The 14,557-nt window shown below is 38.4% G+C and overlaps 1 protein-coding gene across 4 annotated transcripts in view; it reads left to right on the top strand.

Annotated features, from left to right (window-relative positions):
* The window catches only part of LOC106084915 (phosphofurin acidic cluster sorting protein 2), a 249,464-nt gene that overhangs the window by 134,295 nt on the left and 100,612 nt on the right, over positions 1-14,557 (top strand). For all 4 annotated transcript variants that reach the window (XM_059363487.1, XM_059363485.1, XM_059363486.1 and 1 more), the window contains exons 2-3: positions 8,733-9,275; positions 13,722-13,969. In XM_059363487.1, the coding sequence (XP_059219470.1) occupies positions 8,733-9,275; positions 13,722-13,969 (791 nt within the window). The remainder of the gene's footprint in view (positions 1-8,732; positions 9,276-13,721; positions 13,970-14,557) is intronic.

Here is a 14,557-nt window from a genome sequence, read left to right as displayed (position 1 = left end):
AACATTTTCATCATTGTAAAGTACACGAACGAGCAACGTCTGCAAATCATAAAATTTCAGATTCGGTGAAAGCTACTTTAAAAGCGTTAACTCCAGTGACGTAAACTCAGTGGCTAAGCTCATTCTTGGCTTAATGGGTTCGTCAATAAGGAAAATATGTGTTATTGGCATAAGCGTAGAAAGGCCTATGGGGCGACGCACCCCCAGAATTTTAAAAATTTCATTGTTTTCGGCAAAATTGTATTCCTATTCGAAGGGTTTTAGCCACCCCCCTCCCCCCAGGTCAGGTGAAAATCCAAATGTTCTTTACGAATCAACACAAAAAATAACTGTTTGGTGCAGTAAGCATGCCGGCGGCGTCATTGGGCCATACTTCTTTATTGACGATGCCAATCGTTACGTTACCGTGAACGGACAATACTATCGCACCATACTCATTGATTATTTTTGGCCTGAGTTGGAAGATATGGACCTGGACGACATGTGGTTTCAACAGGACGGTGCACAGTGTCACGGCCGTGGCTAAAAATGTCTAAAGTCAACATGTTTGGAATGAAAGTTTTTGGATTCCATTTACTGTAAATGTAAAATTTGGTTTCAATATGTCAAGTAGTTTTGTGTATATACGGGTTCAAATCCAATCATTTTTGGTTATGCCTTTTTTCCTTGTTTAATGACGAAAATTAAAAACTGCGTCTGTTCTCATAAATTTTAACATTTCAAGTAACGGTCGGTATAAAAGTGAGTCAGTTGTTTAGTATGAAATGTAAATAATGTGACTTACTTTAATTTAATTGGCTATGACAGAACATTTGTTCCACTAGCCGAACGTAGAATAGCTTTCCAAGCGCCTCGATCTTCTGCGCTCATTCTAAAATCTCTGACACCAAGTTTCGAGGTGACTTTCACTACTTTTGGTCTTCCCGGTTTACGTGTACCCCCCCCGTGTTTGCCTTCAAAAGACTTCTTTGCTGGAGCCTCTTCATCCATTCTGACAACATGATCTAGCCAACGCAGCCGTTGTATTTTGATGCATGTAAGTATGCTATTGTCGTCATACAGCTCGTGGATATGGAATTTATAGTTACCCAAAGCTGAAGTACTTAGTAAGACAAAGTCGTAGAATGAGATTCACTTCCACGACTTAAGTAGATCAGGAAAAAATTTGTTCAAAAAAGATTTTTTGATTTTTAAGTCTTAAAAAGTATTTTTTTTGAACCTGTAAAAGTACGAGGGTTGCTTTTTATATTTCGGGAATAGGGAAAAGAAGAATTGTCGAAGCACTTATGACACTCTGATTGCGGTATCTCCAAAACACGCATTTTGATCGCATCAACCGCTTCTTCACGTGTCGAAAAACATTTTTATGTACGGGAATATAAAGAAGTCATTCGGCGCCAAGTCAGGACAATACGGCGGATGACTCATCAATTCGATGTTTTGAGTGCTTCACAATGCTGTTGTTGGAGCCGATGTGACAGAGCTCGCATTGTCGCGGTGAAAAGTGATCCGTCTTCGGCGGTTGGTTTTCCTGATTTCTTGGAAAACAACTGGCAAACAAATGGTTGTGTACCACTCAGAATTGACTGTTCTGTGTTGTTCTAGTGGTACGATTGCGACATACCCAGTTTTTCCAAAAAAAAGGCGATCATTTGCTTAGAAGTGCTGTGTACGCGAGCAACTTTTGTTGAATTTGGCTCATCTTGAAACACCCATACATTCGACTGCTGGTTTCTTTCGGGCTCATACCCATAAATCCACGAAGCACCGCGATCGTATTTTTGGAACATTTCTTTCGATCAATCGACACGAGCCTTTTTTTGAGCGATTGACAAATAGTGTGGGATTCAACTGGAGCAAATTTTTTTGACGGCCAAATATTCATGCACTATTGAATGTATGCTGATTCCACTAATGCCTAAGATTTTCTCAATCTGACGTTAGTTTACATGACGATCTTGCAATATCAGTTGGCGAACAGCAATGGGTTTTGGAAGAACAACTAATTTTGTATGACCTTCACGAAATTTCTCTTAGAGTAAGCTACGACCTCGGTTAAATTCACCATAACATCAATAAACAATGGTACTTGATGAAGCTTCATCGCCAAAAATTGAATTAAGTTCATCGATGCACTGTTGTTGAGTTAATCGACGCCGAAAGTTGTACAGAATAATCGCACGAAAATGAATCTTTTAAGTAACTGTAAACAACACAAATAGCGCTCGTATGTCAAAACGTTCTGACTACATATAACCTCAAAAATGTTAAACTTTACGATAGAGCTGTCAGTTGGCAGATTGCAACAATCCAATCCCTAAATATAAAAGCCAACCCTCGTACTTGCTGCATCTGCCTGCAATAACATAGTTGTTAATCATTTTAAACCCCACACCATAGCATGAGATTGGATAACTTCCACTTAAAGTGGTACATTTGATTTATTGAGCTACTATAATCCTCAATTCTGGTCCGATTTGGCTGAAATTTTGAACAGAGTGTTTTGTTATGACTTTCAATAACCGTGCCAAGTACGTATCAAATCCGACCATAATCTGATATAGCTCCCATATAAACGTTTCTCTCGATTTGACATCTTGAGCCCCCTGGAAACCGTACTTGTTATACATTTGGGCTGAAATTTTGCACGCAGTGAGTTATTTTGACTTTCCATATCTATGGTAAGTATTGTCGAAATTGGTCTGTAACCTGATATAGCTCTCATATAAACCGATCCCCCGATTAGTCTTTTATCGTCCTTAGAAGCTGAAATTTTCGCCTGTTTTGGCAGAAATTTGGTATGTAAAGTAAACAAATGTCCTTCAAATGTCCTTGTTGTAGCAGTGTGTAGTACACTTAGGTGGCAGCCCTTGCCAGGTTGGCCAAGGGGACAATAAGACTGGAATAGTGGTTTCTCTGCCTAATATCCTCTACTACCTTGACCTCTAAAGTTTTCTATTGTGGATTTCCCTGTTTTCCCACATTTGCCCGTACTTATGAGCAATAGCTCTTATTTTTTCATACGTTGAGAAAAATTCTTCAAAAAGGCGCCTATTGAACACTCAGATAAAATTGGAGCCTGTTATTGGGTAACCTCAGTCGGTAATCCTTCAGGATCCACAGTTTCATAGTTAATTAATTATATTATTTGCAAATAGATCTCGAGGTTCAACAATACAGTTAACTTCATGATTCAGCAAATTACGGAACGCCAATGGTGTGAAATCTGAATCCTGATTGTTTGAAATTGACAAATTCCTTCATTCTTTAACTTTTATAAAGAATTTCTTCTTAAATTTTTTTGCCATTATATTTACTTATGAACTCTTGATTTTGACTTATGTGTCATGGATTATATTGCTCTTTTGAAATAAGGGATTATCAAATTCCATATATCATGGGACTTGTCTATATGACATGACACATTTAACATAAGTAGTGTGCGCCCTTGTGTGTGCTATGGACTTGATTTGAAGAGCTCCAATTTGGATAGCAGAGTATAATCGTCTTATTATCTATTGAATGTAATAAAATCCCAAACATTCTTGGGCATTAATTTATTTCAATATGGTGGGAAGGGAGGGCGCAATAGTTCCCTTTCCTCAAGCTTATCCATAAGTGACAGTGGCGACGACAATAAAGTTGATAACAATTAGTGTAAAATTACCATTAATTGAAATATTGTATTGAATTGTATGTATGTACAACAGTAATGCTGTATTGAAGAAATGTATTATTGAAGAATGTATAGCAATGCCAAGACATGGTGTGCTGCTGCTCTGGTATTTTATGACATCATTTTGCTTTTACGCGATTGATGGTAATAAGATTACAATTACAAGTCATTTACGCCAACATCACACTTTCCGCACTCAATGGCTTGCTGCTGGCACTATTTGTAAATGGGGTGTTGTTTAAATTTGAATCATAGTGCCAAGACGCATTGAATGTGATGGAATTATAGAACTTGTAGTTTAACGAGACAATTTTGAAATTTTACGACATTGTGAATGTTTCTATTATCCAAAGAAAGCGATGAAGAAACAGGAAAACCCATTAAAATTTGAGAGTGTAATTAAGTGGACAGAAAATTATTACAAGTCAATTGCTTTGGGGTTGAGAATGAAATTATTGAAGAATACAAATCGTAAAATATGGTGACACATATTTTTTAATGTCCCATATTAGGGGTTTTGTATTCTAATCATTTTGATTATAATCATAACTTAGAAGTGACCTATACCCGCCAGCCAGTATGTCAACCCAGGCGTTCAGTGTCAACAAGCTAACTCTTAATTCAAGATGTTTCAGAGTAATTAGAAAAATTAATAACAATTGAAATTTTGTAAGCATAAAACGGTTTTTACTTAAGAACAAACTTTTTTTTTTCTTTCCATCCTATTCTATTCCTTTATTTTCAATACACCTTCCCATAGTCTTTATGTGGTTTTCTATTGTAAATGTGCCTGCAGTTTTTCCCTCAGCCCCCATAACTATGAACTTCCCTACGGGATACCATTGAATAGATTGGGTGGAAGTATAGAATTAAGATTTCCTGTGAGTGACTAATAATGGTTAGGTGTATCATACTTACATACATGGTGATAGTCGGCAGCACAATCTGTGCACAAAGTGCATGAAGAGAAACTATTCAAATAAAGTGTTTTATTTAATTTATGAGGCAACTCAATGTCTGGTCTGTGATGCATATGCAACCTAATGCTCACCCATTGCCACCATACCGAATGACACACCGCGGAGAGTTGTTTTGTTGAAGTGATATAATGACGGTAGCAATTCCATTACAACATGAGGTAATGAAGTACACTGCAAAAAATAAGCGAAAAAAGGCAATAAAAATAGTTGGTGGATTTGTTGATATAGTCAAAGAAAAAAAAATCCAGCGGCTCAAGACATCCATAAGCGCCTCTAAACCCACAGTTGTAGACAATTACTCCCTCATTATTATTGTGTGTCCCTTACAGACTCAAAAACGCCTGAAACGATTTTCATGAAATTTTCACAGATGGTGCATAATGATCCCGTGGTGAAAATGGGGTACTAAACTTTGCTATCTGAAGGGGGAGTGGACCCTCCCCCTAATCCTAATTTTAAGAATCGCCCGATATCGGAGATGGATGGTGCGATTCAAGTTGTGTGCTCTCTTAGAGTAACCTAAAATAAAAAATTTTGTATCCTAATTTTGGATGGGGTACCTAAGGGGGCCGCCCCACCCCCAAAATCTACCAAATATATATATAGACCAATTACGACAATAAGGGACTCAAATTGAAGGTATTAAAGATTAGAAAACGTAACCGATGTCCAAGTGTTTGGGGGACCACCCCAACCCCCAAAACACCCCTAAATCGGACATATATACCGACCATGGCAATAAGGGACTCAAATGAAAGGTATTTGCGAGTAGAATAGGAATCTGATATCCAAATGTGAAACCAAGTTTCTGGGGCTCCACCCCTTGCCCAAAACACCCCCTGAAGAGGACTTATTTACTGACCATGGCAATTAGGGGCTTAAATAAAAGGTATTTGCGAGTAGAATACGAATCCAAATGTGGGACCAAGTGTTTGGGGCGCTACCCATCCCCAAAAACATCCCCCAAAGGGGACAAATTTACGACCATAGCAATATGGGGCTCAAATGAAAGGTCTTTGGAAGTAAAGCATGAATCTGATATCAATATTCGGGAAAAGTGTCTATGGGGCTACCCCACCCCCATAACAACATCCAAATGGGTAGTATTTGCTGACCATTGCAATATGGAGCTCAAATAAGAAGTATTTTAGAGTAGAACACGAATCTGGTATGTATTTTTATGGCCAAGTCGCTGAGTGGCCTCCCCATCCATCAAAATATCCCCCAAACCGGTCATGTTTGCCGTCTATGGCAGACCACGAATCTGATCAACTTTCGGGACCAACTGTCCAGGGGACGTCGTAGCACCATAACAACTCCCAAATAGGACGTATTTGCTCACCAAGACAATTTGGGTCTTCAAGACAGTGTTGTTCGATATTCATAGTTTTTAGGGCCCGAAATTTAGCTGGCTTTTGCAAAAAGTGGTTTAAATAAATGGTATTTGAGATTATGGGGTTCAAATAAATAATATATAGATATTATAGAATTGAGCACGATGCTGATATATTTTCAGGGCTTAGCGTTTGGGGGACCACCCCAAACACCCCTGAATCGGGCATAATAACCGACCATGTCAATGTGGGGCTCAAATGAAAGATATTGGGGTATAGAGCACGAATTGAAACCCATTTTCTGGACCAAGTTTCTGGGGGTCTATCTCTTTCCCAAAATACCCCATCAGCAGCAATCATTTACAGACCATCGCAATATGGGGCTCAAATAAAGGTACTTGGGAGTAGCATAAGAATCTGATATCCAAACCATGTATTTGGGGGCACCGCCCCTTCCCCAAAACACCCCCGTCCATCTGGCCTTACATCTGCTGAAATCACTCTACCATATTTAAAAGGGAGATAATTAGCTGAAGCTTTACACAGCTTCTTTTCCATAGGCAGTTAAGTTCCAAGATGGGCTATGTCGGACTATATATTGACCGATCTACCGATTTAAGATCTTACGTACTTTGGTAATAGGGATGAACACGAAAAGGCCAATAATGTGGAGATGGTTGTTCTTCTTTCAAGTTTTTAAAGCGTGAAGATTCTATATCGATACTGATACGATACGATTTGTAAAACCATTTTATAGTCCATAATAAATAATGTCGCGCAAATGTTCACGCGGAGTGTAGAAGACGACGTTTTTCCGAGTGTCTAGAAATATACCTGAGTTGTGGTTCTTTTGAATTCAATCGATTAAGGAACATTCTAAGATGGTGTTGTGGCATCAGCCTATTCGTCGTACTTTATTATGGTATTGGAGAGATTCCAACAGAGTTACAATGTTGCTACAGCCCTATACTATAAATGCTTTTGCTACTGACGCTGAAGATGCTGTTTGTAAGATAAAGAGCGAGGATGCCCTTAGAGCTTCATCTAAGCTCCATAAACAAATATACGAAATGGATCTATAATTTAGGCCTTTGTCTGTTCTTTAAGACTCGGGTATATGGGAATGTCCTGCTGTTCCTTTTCCACATTTTGTTAAATACTACCTGCGGGAATGAAGCCATAGTTTTGGTCTAGAAATGTCTCTGCGTTGCTGTGTCAGACAGATTGGGATAAGAAAATAATGACTGTAGCAGGAAGAATTGTCAAGCGAATCTTGAATTCGTTCTGGTGTACGTACCATGCATGGTGGTTTCTTTAGTGTTTAAGTATCTTGTGGAGCACCTGTATTGCGTAGTAAAGTCAATACAGTTCTGAGTTAGAAGAAGATCCTCTCTTGTATCCTCTCTGCCTATGGTAGAGGGTTTCCCTATATGTTGGATCGTTTCTGCGGATGTAGGCTTGGCTTGGTACAACCGCGCTTCATCTACTTTTGAGTTACATGTCTGCACCAGGAATGGAAAAGTCAGTACTATAGTACTTTTTTGATCCATGGAATACCATAGTAACCTCGCGATCGATTTCGAGCCTTTTCAAGCACAATGAATTTTTGAACTATTTTCAATGTTTTTCAATCCTATTTATCTTTATAGGCAAGTATTTCCGTAGCTCAGATTTTAGCATGTCTGCATCTAACGGTGAATAGAAAAATTGTTTTAGTGGTGGCTTCCTCTTCAAGTGCTGGCAATACGTGAAGTAACTACTTTAGGTAATAAGCCCTGTAAAGTTCTCTTCTACGGCAAGCCGTTCGGAATCGGCCGTAAGAAAGGAGGCTCCTTATCATTGAGCTTAGACTTGTTAGATATGAGAAAAGTATTCCCGCTGTTCATTGATGGGATGTTCATAGACAAAATTTACACATTTGCACTTGCATACTTTTGAATTCTTTATGAAAAGCTAAAAAGTATTCTTTTGGTCCAAAAAGTACCGTTTTAGTACCATATCTAAATTTGCATTTTCTATCCTTGGTGTGCACAGTGTTTGAAGGGAAATTCCAATAGTGCTTGAAGATGGGATTACTGCGAATGTTGGCCAGCTCAATAAAAATTTTAAAGTTCCTTCGTGGCGCAGTGTTATAGCATTACCGTCTAAGCTTCGGCTTTGGTCTAAGTCTGGGTTTCCTACTGGTTGGACATGCCTCCCTTAATGCTTTTCTATATCGGAGGAACCTGATCAAGTCTGAAGTTGCACTCATATGCAGTATATGCTGTATACGAGTCCACTATAATACAATACAATAGAGCATTATAGACTTGACAACTGCAGTTTACAACTAAAAAACAAGTGGATTATACCTCCTCCTCCTAGCAGATGGGTAAGATAAGTGTTGTCTTTTTTGCCCTTTCCCAAATATTCTTTTTGAAGTTTTCTTTTTCAAGAATGTGAATTTTTTTGCTACTTTTGAGACCCCTTTGGTGGTTCTCTCATCAGATTTACGGCTAGACAATCTTCCAGGAAACTAAGTACCTTGTATAACTGAATTACCAACTTCATGGAATATTATGATTTCCTTTTGAAAAATTCTTTTGCTTTTTTTTTCCTTTGTCGTTATTTACGTAAATTGTTCTCTAAGGACTGCTAAGACACTCTTTTACCCCCTACCTACCCCTTATTTGTATTTACCCCGCTGAATTAATTTTTATACTAATTTCCATCTCTTTTTATTCTCTCCATTTATCTTTGCAGATTATGTTCGCTGACAATAACCCGTTTAACAATTTTAACACCCCTGCCTGGCGATATGACATCGCTATCGCTGGCGGTGAAAATGCAAAGTTCCAAGCGTACGCTACGCTCCCACGAAATACCCATAAGTGGGGCTAGCTTTGTGCAAATAACCTCAAGCAGCAATGCAACCGCTTCACTTGGTGTCAGTGGTGGTGGTGGTGGTGGCAGTGGTGCCACTGCCAATGCAAGCAATAACATTAGTGGAGGCGTCGGAAATCTTTCCATGATGCAACAACAGGGTAATTCACCCATTTCTGTATCCATGATGAATTCCGGTCAGTCAACCATTGGCGGTAGCAGTGGTGGCATCAGCAGCGGTGGCAACTCACATATGGTTGGCACACCGGGTAGTATTGGTAATGCTGGCATTGGTACAGCAACTAATCCAAATGGTGGTGGTGGTGGCATGCTATTGGGTGGCAGTTTACCACTGTCCGAAACTGAGCTGGATTTAAATTTTAGTCTTCAATATCCACATTTCATAAAACGTGATGGCAATAGGTGAGTAGAAAGAGAAAAGCCGACAAAAGCATAAAGTTAACATGATTGCATATGCCATGTGAATGTTACATATAGTAAATAACCCAGCAAACATTTTTAGATGGCATATAGCAGTATGCCAAATACCATAGTCAGTATAAAGAATGAGAGGTCTAAACTGAAAAAAATAAGGATTTAATGATTTGGACATCAAAATAAAAAAAATAATTTATTGATGATCAAATTTTTCATCATTTAAAAAAAAAAAATGAAATATTGATACAAGAAATGTCACCCCAGGGATATCTTTAGAATCTTTTTCCTACAGTTAAAAATTATTCATTTACATGATAACAATAAGTCTGTTGTAAAATTTAGTTAAATTTGTTTATGTGTCTAATGTTGTGGTTTGGTAACCACCAAGCAAAATAAAAGCAAAAAGAAAAGTGCAGTTTCAAGTATTATTCTTTTACTATAAAAACAAATGTAAATGTAAACCAAAGTAAATAATTCACAGTAAAAAATGCAATCAGCTATGCAACTGCTAAGAATTCGATCGCGCTTCTTTTTGCGAACTTGTTTTTAGAAGCTGCCATTTCCACCTAAAATTGTTTGCTGGGTAAAATCTGACAATATTTTCCATTACAGTAGCTTAATACCCTTACGTAGTCAATATATTCGTTTCCTTATACTCACCTTTAATTACCAATCACTCTCGACTACAATCATACCACACATCCTGTTATTCCTGTAATTCATCATTCATTTGTGGGTTTTTTTTCTTTCTTTGCATTTGTGTTGTCGGAAAATTGATTCAAACTCGTAAAGCCCGAGTAATACAAGTAGCAACATTAACAGCAACCAACAGCTGGTAACAGTTATATCTCGAGTTGTGTTAAACATTATTGTACAAAGAGCGAATATTATTCTTGCATTCATTGATGAAGCACCGTAGAGTAGACATAGCAACAGTGATAGCAACCTTAATTAATTGGCAAAAGTTTTCCCATTTAACTCGTTGACTGCGGCTCCATCGATGCCTTAGTACCAACCTGCCTGCGTGAGTGCGTTACCATTATGATGTTATTACTTAATTGCCTGAATGCTAGTTAAGGTAACTTTCCGTCCTCATGATGATTAGCATCAATCCTATATTGCATTAAAGAACATGATTTTATTATGGTAATACTTTGTCGTCCTTCGTCCCGCTGAGTTGGTGGCAAATTTATCACTTGGTTAATTTGTAATTTGATAATCTCCCCTAATGGATGGAAAAACTAGGGGAAAACTTGAAAGGATATTGACTATATCCTATAAAGTCTTTGAGATCTTATTAATGAAATGGACTTTGTGAAAAGATGCAATTAAAAATAAGACGTCTTAGTTGAATTGAGATTTAATTTGAAATATAATAATTTGTTGAAATAAGAAGCAAAGTATTTAAACTGTTACAATGGAGAAATATTGGGTTGCCCAAAAAGTAATTGCGGATTTTTCATATAGTCGGCGTTGACAAATTTTTTCACAGCTTGTGACTTTGTAATTGCATTCTTTCTTCTGTCAGTCATCAGCTGTTACTTTTAGCTTGCTTTAGAAAAAAGTGTAAAAAAAAGTATATTTGATTAAAGTTCATTCTAAGTTTTATTAAAAATGCATTTACTTTCTTTTAAAAAATCCGCAATTACTTTTTGGACAACCCAATAGTAAGGAAATATGACTCAACCGTTTCGATGAAATGATCATTTAGTGTTCCAAACATACCGTCTATTTCGACAATTTTGTTGACAAAGGCCATTAGCTTCTTAGTTTGGTGAATATTGGGGCAGATATAATTCACGTTAATTCATTCATACATAATTATTTCATTCTAACCAGATTATTCTTACTGCCCCCAGCTTGGCATAAGTTATCTCACAGTATTGGCTTATTTATTGTTTAAGCCCACAACTTTGCAGGTGGTCTATCGGCTCCTACTGCCTTTGCAGGCTAGTCACATTTTTTTTAAACCGAGTTTGTCTACACCTTAAACACAGTCATTAAAAATTGGTCCCGTGTCATCTTCATGAGTCCCAGTACACTTTGTGGCCTTAAACAATTTGAGCGGCAATTCATCAGTTCCTACTGCCTAAAATTGCCTTCAGGGCAATAACAAGCAAGACGGACGAACAGCCTTGCAGTGTAAGAAGCAGATTAACGCCTGCTCTGAGGATGGCTCTCGTTTGGGTGCCGGGCCATAACGGAGTAAGGGGAATTGAAAGGGTAGACGATTTGGCAATGAATGCCAGAGAACTGTGGGTCACCGCAGTCCGAGTTAAGGGTGTGGGCGATGAATGCGCATGCAACCCTGTGGAACAGCGAAACAGTAGGAAGGCGAAAATCCTATGGGGGGATCCAGATCATGAGAAGACGAGGCTTTTAGTGAAAGGTATCATAACGGGACACATAGGACTACAAGCTCACTTATGTAAATTCGGTGCTTTAAGGGAAGGATGATGAGACGTAGGAGAATTTCCTTTGTCATTGCCCGGCTTTCGCGTCTAACTGATACCGGCACTAACAGATACCGGCACGAGCTTATGCATACAATAGAAGAATCATTCGATGCCAAAACGTGCACACTTGCGGTATGCATCGACATCGAGGGGGCTTTTAACAATATGCGGACGGACACACTGATCCAATCCGCCCTTGACTGTCGCAGATCTCCCAAATCGCTCAACGAGATGGCTGAATAGTTAAAAATTCATCTGTTCTGGGTGCCGGGCCACAGATATGTCAGGGAATTGTAAAGCGGAAGAGCTAAAGAGACTAGGAACTACCCTACACATTCTAGGGATACTGGAATCTGTGGGTATGCCTCTACCCGAAGAAAAACAGATGAAAGATGGTCAGAAAAAGGGGCTGTAAGCATTTCAAAACTATGTGGCCTAATCTAGACTGGAAGAGAGCTACCGCTTTGCTGTCACTGGCTAGAACAGACGTCTCAGTCATTGTGTCCGTCATGACAGGTCACTGTCTAATCGGAAAAATGCTGACAGACTGAAGGTTTCCAGTAACGATTTTTACAGAAGCTGTGAGGACATTGAAGAAGAGGAGACTATAGAACACCTTCTGTGTGTGTTTTCCGCACTAGCAGCCAGAAAGCTTTTGATTCTGAGAAACTGTCTAATTTAGCGTATGTGAACATTTGCAAGTTGTTGAGCTTTTTAAAACGACCTGGTTGGTTCAACGGTAGGACCTAGAAGGCTTCTTCCTTCTTCTATTCCTGTGGTATCACAATGGACAAAAACGTCTAAGATTGCAATTTAAACCTAACCCAACCTAATGATCTGAATCGGTCTATAAACTGATATAGTCCCTATACAAACCAAACATTCCTTGAACATTCCATTAAGGAACAGGGGCAAACTACTCACATATCAATGAGTGCTGTCCGATTCAAGTTCATAGCATAATGAGGGACCTCCTTTTATAGCCGGTCTGAATGTCGTGCCCCAGTCGTGCCTCTTTGTGGAGAAGTTTTCGCATGGCTGCACTTTTACTAGTTATACTCTCCGCCATAGGATGGGGGTATACCATTTTCGTCATTCAGTTTCTACACCTTGAAATATGCGTTTAAGACCCCATAAATATCTTGATCGTCATGACATCTGAAGTCGACCTAGCCATGTCCGTCCGTCCATCTGTCTGTCGAAAGCACCCTAACTTTCGAAGGAGTAAAACTAAATAAAGCTGTCATATAAACCGATGTTGGGTCTTGACTTCTTGAGCTTCTAGAAGATGCAATTCTTATCCGATTTAGCTGATATTTTGCTGGTGGTGTTTTGGTATCACTGCCAATAACTGTGCCGAAATTTTTTTTATCGTTAATATTAAAGTTTTTCATTTGAATTGTTAATAGTAAACCCAAGGGTTGTTTATTAAATCCCTCAGAATGCTTATTCAAAATATTTCGAAACCAGGGTTTCTGTAAATATCTCCCCCAAATATTTAACCACCAATTTATTTCAAATATTTCGAAACATTTTTTTTGTTCCGTTTGTTATCATTGCAGTTTACCAATAGTAAAATATAAAACTTCCAAGCTTTTCTTTCCTACCGTCAAATTTAGTTCTCTTCGAATCTGAGTACAATTAATTTTGGTATTCTTCTTTTTTTTTGGCTTTTCTCTACGTTTTATGTTCGCTACAACAATAATGTTTAATGCTACTGCGAATTATTGCTTGCCACCAAACAAAAAACCCTTCTCTACGCGATATGGGCTAAATGACAACCGTAAATTATGAAACAAACAAAAAAAAACCGCCACAAAAATATCCATCCACCAATAAAATCAATAAAAATATCCTGTCAATTTTGTAGCACACGTTATGGTTATCAATTGCCTTTCTTCTTCTCCTTCTTTTCCCTGCCTTATCAACAACACCAATACCAACATGACCAAAAACAACGCTTTCCACCACATAGACTGGTTATACTACTACAACGACGCAAGAAATATAAGTCACGCACCATTTTGGGCTATAAAACACTGGCCGAAGGATTCATACGCATGGATGCTGTTTTGCAGAAATCAATGGATATGACTGTCGAATTGACAGCTTCCGGCAAAAATGGTCGTCCTGGCACCACCGTAGCCTGTCTGCGTGCCGAACGTGTCTCGTCCATTCCCGTTGATCATGACAATAAAAATAATAATAGTGTCCTATTGGCAGGTATGTATTGCGAATGTAAAAACCCATATAAAGTTATAACTAGACATTACTAAACGATACTCGTATTTGCGTTGATTGTGATTTTTGAAAATTAAATATTATTGACAGATTTTTAAGAGAGCAACCATAGAGCAACTATTATTTTATGGTAGCTATCAATTTGTTTACCATGAGATTTTAATGATCAATTGGAAAGTAAGAAATTTTAGGGAAACTCACGTGCCAAAAACTTGGTTTCGTGATTGGTCTTTATGTTTTGGACAAGAAGAGGTCAACATTTGTTTTAATAATTTATCTGCTCAAGTATAAATTGCAAATGCACCATTAAATAACCCAAACGCACCACCCATCTCCGAGATCTGGCGTTTCTGAAAATTAGGGTAAGGGGGAGGGTCCGCCGCCCCCCTTAAGATATCAAACAAGTTCTTTGAATGACATTTGCAAATAGAAGTAGAGGCTCAAGAAGTCAAGATCCCAGATCGGTTTATATGGCAGCTATATCAGGTTATATTCCGATTTGCGCCATACTTAGCACAGTTATTGGAAGTCATAACAAAACACCTCATGCAAAATTGCGCGCTCTATTGG

This window comes from Stomoxys calcitrans, chromosome 2 (assembly GCF_963082655.1).
Source record: "Stomoxys calcitrans chromosome 2, idStoCalc2.1, whole genome shotgun sequence".
NCBI classification, from domain to species: Eukaryota; Metazoa; Arthropoda; class Insecta; order Diptera; family Muscidae; genus Stomoxys; species Stomoxys calcitrans.
The sequence above is the reverse complement of the archived record's forward strand: the minus strand, read 5'-3'. Positions and strand labels throughout refer to the sequence as shown.